General features: G+C 32.8%; 2 protein-coding genes across 2 annotated transcripts; both read left to right on the forward strand.

Moving 5' to 3' along the window:
- Positions 1–64: 64 nt before the first annotated feature.
- On the forward strand, positions 65–2,660 carry LOC144851911 (cornifelin homolog). Its single transcript, XM_078709571.1, has 5 exons — positions 65–402; positions 690–781; positions 1,244–1,313; positions 1,868–2,004; positions 2,219–2,660. Exons 1-5 carry the CDS (start codon positions 372–374, stop codon positions 2,339–2,341), a joined length of 453 nt encoding a protein of 150 aa, XP_078565697.1. The 5' UTR covers positions 65–371; the 3' UTR covers positions 2,342–2,660.
- A 492-nt stretch (positions 2,661–3,152) lies between these two features.
- On the forward strand, positions 3,153–5,647 carry LOC144852010 (cornifelin homolog B-like). The gene is made up of 5 exons (XM_078709686.1): positions 3,153–3,261; positions 3,785–3,862; positions 4,136–4,199; positions 4,816–4,955; positions 5,399–5,647. Exons 2-5 carry the CDS (start codon positions 3,794–3,796, stop codon positions 5,513–5,515), a joined length of 390 nt encoding a protein of 129 aa, XP_078565812.1. The 5' UTR covers positions 3,153–3,261; positions 3,785–3,793; the 3' UTR covers positions 5,516–5,647.
- The last annotated feature ends 1,221 nt before the right edge of the window (positions 5,648–6,868 follow it).

The raw sequence follows: 6,868 nt of genomic DNA on the forward strand, positions 1-6,868 counted from the left end.
AAATGATTTCTTGTGAAATTGTAACTGTAAATAATTTTATCAAATATGTATTTTGTATAATTAAAACAAAAATCTCTCATTGTGAGATCATTATATGAACCTCATTAGCTTTATTGTCACAACTTCAACACAGACAATTTTATAATTATATAATTATTATAAACGGAAATACGTTTGATTTATTGATAATTTGAAGAACACAGGGCGTGTATATGTGCTCAATTATTCGCCATCTTGCTGCCTTTTCAACCATAAAAAGTGGAAATAGACAATTTCCTAGGATGCTTTTGTTAAAGAGTGTTACATAAAAGGGAAACCGGTGTGGTAGAGGTACGTGTAACATACGTAGGCCCAACGAAACAAAACGCATCATGATCAACGGATTATTCGTATCAGGAATTGGTAAGTGATTTGTTGTTTTCTAATTGAAAATTTAAATGATATTTCTGTCAATTTACAATTTGTGTTGTTACATGCTTTAGAATCGATGCTAGTCCTCGGAAGTTTCTTAAAAGTTTCAATAATAATTTGATTTTAACTTCTTTAAATTGTTGATATAAATATAAAATAATATAAAAACATCACATTTATAATGAGGTGTTTCTGTTCTGACAATTAAACTTGTGCGAATTGGAGAGAATCTTTAAATCGAAAGGATTTTTCTTGTAAATGTTTATCTTGTTTCGTAGAGGAAACTGGTGTTCCGGGCCATTGCAGATGGAACAGTTCAAGTCAAGAATCAGCCGTGGTAGTACAACAGCCAAGAAAAAGCAAACATAAGGTACAAAACATATCGTACATAAAAGTGTTTTTTTAGTATACTATCCGCACGTTCAGTAACATCGGCAAGGGTTCGAGGCTCACTCGCTCCATGGTTCTGGTGGTAGAACGAGTCTTCTCGGATAAAGTCTAGGCCTATAGGTCAAGTTTACACATCTAGCTCATATGCACTAAAAACCTAGTACATCTTTCGAGACGAGTAGGGAGTTACCCCGGTGTACTAGTACACAGCCACTGATTATGGTTGGGCTCTCTGGGAGACCAGTCTTTGACTGAAAAGGTAGCCCATATAAATAAATACAAATATTTCAATTCAGTAAATGACTTCATTGAATCACAGGCGAATTACAGTTCCACTTTTAATAGTTGTTTTGCTAACCGATCGACGAACCGTTTATTGCCATTAATTATGCGATTTGTTTGTTTCCATCAATTACTATTTTCTAATATATTGTTAAAATAGAGGTTAGTGGAAGACGGTGAAAAAGAATGGAAAACTAGTTTGATTGGATGCGGTGATGATTTTGAATCATGTAAGTCACATTCATTGACAACATTATTATAGCCATTATCGTATCATACATTTTTATCAGTGTACATAAACTCATATAAATGAAACCCGTGTCATTCCCTACTAATCCAGATGTAAAAAGGAAATTTATCCTACTCGATCGGTTCTCGAGGTAAAATGACTGACTATTGCAAGTCATAGAAACGAGTCTACGTTTATTTAGTACTTTTAGTACATGTTAATCCCTGTCATAAGTTCGGATTTAGAGACTTAGACTCGCTTCTAGATGACTTAGTCAGTCACATTCTACCTGATACAGTAGCGACAAAATCAAACATACATGGCACGGGTTTGTTTTTAGCTTGGCAGTAAAAAGGTTGTATTTAACACATTCCCCAATTGTTGTCAATGGAACTATTTTTTTTTTAAATGTCTCGTTCTCCATTTTAAACTTCATAATCATAATGTAATGTTTATGTTTTTGTGAATGGAAATAAAGAAAGAAAGAAACAAAAACAAAAACAAAATAATTTCTCGGCATCATCATAGTAATATTCATGATTTATTATCATTCAGTTTTGCTTTCGGTATTTTGTCCCCTGTGCGTGTCGTGTGATATTGCAAATCGTATAGGCGAGAACAACTGCATCGCCATTGTACCTGGTGGATTACTGGCGCTGAGGACCAGAATTAGAACGAAGAAAAATATTAAGGTAGGTCTAACCAGGGAAGAGTTAAATTTAACTCTTGTAATTTAACTCTTCCCTGGCCTAACCAGTTTAGAATCAATCGATCATAAGAATGTAGGCTTATAAGTAACCCTTTCGATTGCGGTACAACAAAGCAATAAGAGATTATCAATAAGTAAGTAATTAATTTATATGGTTATGACTACTATGCTAAATTGAATGTATTGTGTTTTTGCAGGGTACAATGTGCGGGGATTGCATGATACAATGTTGTTTGTGCCAACTATCTGTAGCACAGATGTACCGCGAAGTAAAACCGAAGGAAAGGCCAAAAAGCGAAGGATGGACCATGGAGGTATAATAATGTATACCTAAATGGCTAGACAATGATTTAAAGCAATCTATGCCTCTCTGCAACTCGAAGAACAGGCCTAAACGGTACCGTATATGAGACAGATCGATAATTCATATTTTAACGCGAACAGTACAAGGGCCTATGAGTTATGTTTCAACCAAGGCAGCTTCGGAGATTAAAGAGTTTATCTGTGGCTGCGACACGATAAGTTCCACACCACTTATCGGATACCGCGCGCCGCGGAGTGAATGTACATAGTACACATCACTGTGGTATTTGTCGCAGCCAGCCATAAGATCAAAGTACTGTTACGAGTTCCTACCTTGGCAAGGCGAGCTCAGTGTCCTGTTGTTAGATTGCCTTGTTTCAACTATCAAAAAAACATACTTTCCTAGATGAATTTAGATGAGGCAATCAAGGTGTCATAATAGTGTCGAAACTGTATATAGGTGCTCTAATTAAACTTGTTTAAATAACATTGTATATTTTTATAAAGATAAATTACCAGAAAATAAATATTTTGAAAGTTGATTTTTATTGTTTTATTCTTATGAATTTCATGAATTCTCTTGTTGAAGGCAACGTTTGTAAGTATAGGCCTACATAATAATTATACCAACTTTTTATCAGATATATTATGTGTCTGAAAGAGAAAAAAAATGTGTTCAGAACTTTGCAGACTTAGTAAACAAATGGTATGAGGATGAAAAGAGTGACACAGAGTTACTGAAATCATTTAAATAGTAGCCCCACGGATTCAAGACGATAAACCAATCAGAGCGTTACTTAGTAGTATGACGTATACAAAATCACCTGCCGTAAGAAATATTCAAATAAGGTTCACTATGGATTTCGTTAGTCAAATCTGGATATCGACTGTGTGAGGTTTGGGAAAGTAAAGCGGCTCTTATACCACTAGATATCAGGTAAAGTTTGATGGAAGATTACCATTATTAACCATAACATTTTTACTCAAGTAAAATGAATGTCATTTAGGTTTAGTTGCTACTGCATTGTTATTGCTTTGTTCGGTGTGTAGGCCATGGAGGTTTATTTTTTCATCCTCCATGGTTAGGCTGAGCTACATCTCAATTATAACACCGTGCTATTGTTTCGACGTGCACACGAAATGTTTTGTAGGCCTAATTTTCTCAGACTTTCAATATACTATCATTTTGGAAGAATTAAACAACACTTAATTAATTAATTAGTAAAAATTGATTACCACAATCACACTAGAAACATAAAAACATTTCATTGCTTTAAATTTGACGTGATGGCGTCCGCTTAGCAGTCTCCTAGCTATTGGGCTATCCCATTGCTATTGTTTTATTTATAATAATGCATTATTTTCACAATGAGGTTGGGGTAAAAATTTGCACGTTTTCTTTAAGAAAGGATAAAGAATACATTTTGTCTGTATTTCTTAATATTATTTTTAATATACAGGTTAGTGCAATGGCTCAAACAACTGTGGTCGTACAACAGCAGCCTCAGCCTATGGTATTTGATCCAAATTTGAACTTGGTAAGTGATTTTCGAAACATTGAATTCGGATTGAATTTTCCACCAATAACCAAACGTTTCTATTTTTTTAATCAGTCTTTTATTTAATTTAATTCTTTTTTTTACATTAAATAAACGAATAAAATATCTATCTATCGACTTCATTTACAGTTTATGGCTAACATTAAAATTATGCTTAAATAATTAAACGGTTACGTTTACTTTTAAGAAGGTAAACGTTTAATTAACGTTAATTAATTAAGCATAATTTTAAAAGTATTTTTCTTATTTCAGCAAGGCAATCAACAACGGGACTGGTCAACTGGCCTTTTTGGCTGCTTGGAAGAAATAACACCATGTAAGTTCTGTTCATTTTTTTTTTAAATTCCCATTTTTTCCCTCATTAATCAAATATTCAGGTTGGCCACGAAATGTATCATTGGTTAAGGTAGGAGACAGACACAAGAATAAAATGTTCTTGTTTTGTTTTCTCTTTCGTTGGTGTAGCCCACTTTTATTCATTATTCTATTCCATGACAAAGATATACAAAGATTAATGTATTAAAAACATGTATGCACTATAATATGGTTAAAAGAGATATCTTTTCAAAACATAACATAATTGGTTATAATTGTAGTTTTGCGTCAGGATTGGTTATAATTGGTTATATTGTCACATACCCTCTTATAAAATTTGGCCAACGTATTGAAGCGTTGTTTTTTTTCTATATTTCTTTCTTTTTCATCTTTCTGTTTTATAGGTAAAATACGAAAAGTGTATTAAAAAAGTTACTTCAATATTCTTTAAAAATTTTTTTCAATATAGAAGAAAGAAAGAGAAAGAAAGAGAAAAGAAAAAACGAGTTTTCATTTCGATTTTATGAAATCTGATTAATTAATTTTAAAAAGAAATAAAATGTTCTTGTTCCTGTACAATCTTCCTTGATATTTTCAAACATTTACTACTCTTTTAGGTCTATTGGCGTTTTGCTGTCCAACGATTGCTGAAAGTTACCTAGCCTGTCAGGCAGATGAATCGTGTATAGTCCCATGTTGCGTTCCCGGAGCCCCCATAGCAATCAGAACCAAACTTCGCACACAATATGGAATTAGAGTAATTACAATAGATAAAGAAATTTTATTTTTATTTTTATTCACTTTTCTGCCATATACAATACAAAGAAGACAAAACAGATGTAAAAGGCAAGGAAAGACCAAACAGGTGCTAAACACCGATGCTAGTTGTTCAACCCAGAACAGAGCACAGAAAAAAAAGGACATTGACTTGGCTATAGAAATATATATTGGTGGCGATAATTTCCCTCTTTGTTTAAAACACTTTCTAGTCAACTTTTTTTTAAATTATCAGGTTTCACCATTTCCTCCTTTTTCAGATCATAACAGTTTTTCCAAAGAACACAATTCAGTCAACATTTAATATGTATAAAGTAAAAAGGGGCTTATCCGTATCATAAAGGGTATTTCCAACATGACTGGTGTCTATAAAACAACCACTTGTTCTATTCATTGAAGTGTATTTTATATTTTATTTTGCAGGGATCACTTTGTAATGACTGTGCTCTGTACTATTTTTGTGTTCCATGTGTAGTTAGCCAAATGATAAGGGAGATAAACAACGTGCGCATGGGCAGAACAACATTCATAAGAAAATGAAGAAAAAAAATTTGTATATGTAGGCCTATAATAAAAAAAATGAACACTAAACATATAATTATATTATAAATAGTGAGAATAGTTTAAATGTAGATGTATTAAAATATATAGTATTGTATAAAAAATGATAAATGTGTGTTCTGTTTTGTACTGTGTCGTGTGGCAAAAGTAGTCACGGGGTCTGGTAACTACGAGTTCACATCACCTAGCAAAACATGAAGTTGCATCTGCGATTTGTTAAAAGTGAACAAAGTGGCCGCAAGACTATGCGCTTCGATATATAAATCTGTATTACTGGAATTTTTATAATGGGCCTATAAGTGATTAAGGCCTAGACAATCTAATTGTTAGATCATATCATATCAGAGAATATACATTTATTTTATACGATATGTAGGCCTACTATTGGTTTTAAAGTTATGATGGACCAAAACCTTCCATTGAGTGTACCCGGCTGTGTCCGGAATCCACTATAGAGTAAAATAAAACATTTTCAATAGAAAATGGGTTTAAAATTGATTTATATTTTATTACTTATTTGTAGTGAAAAAATAAATATTTTGGTACACATGGTACTTCCAGCTTGAAACATCTAGTTTGAACAGACAAGAATCAAAACTAAGTTTAAAACAACAAACACATTCCATATACCATGATTATACTAGTGTCCGTTGTAGCCATCTCAATTGTGCAGCCAATGTGTTTTATGTAGCGCCCTCTGTTCAGAAGGTGAAGACGTCTGTGTTCACTAGAGTTATTAATTATTGTTCTTTTTTTAGTGGGTACCACTAGTATATGCAAATTACGTTGCACATAGTCGGTCGACTAATGCGGTTCGTAGTGGTTGTAGTGAAAAACAAATAAATACAAGCTTTGGCTCCAAAAATGGCCTGTTGTGATATGTATATATATGTATGTGGTTGATTATAGTTAAGCGTATAGACCTAGTATAGTATATTTTATTTTCTGTTTGTCTAAAAGTATCTGAAGTAAATCATTTTTTAAATCGGAAATCTCGAATTGTTCTGATATAGGCCTACATTATCTTTGTAAGCTTTACATCCTTAGGCCAAGTCATGGTCACGGGTAAACCTGAAAATGTCAAATTCAAGTTATATGTAATAGGCCTAACTACCTATATTTATTTTAACACACCGTTTATTGTTCATATTATTGTAATGCTTATCTCTACATTTGTGCCACTGAGAAGATGTCAATAAAATCACAAAAATTATGAAACATAACTATAGATTGATATTATTGGAATGTATGATCAACAAAATTGTTTTGCCCGCATCTGACCTTTAATACCAAAATTATACTGTACAGAGTATTTTTTTTAATCAAATATCA

This window comes from Antedon bifida, chromosome 9 (assembly GCF_963402885.1).
Source record: "Antedon bifida chromosome 9, ecAntBifi1.1, whole genome shotgun sequence".
Taxonomy (NCBI): domain Eukaryota; kingdom Metazoa; phylum Echinodermata; class Crinoidea; order Comatulida; family Antedonidae; genus Antedon; species Antedon bifida.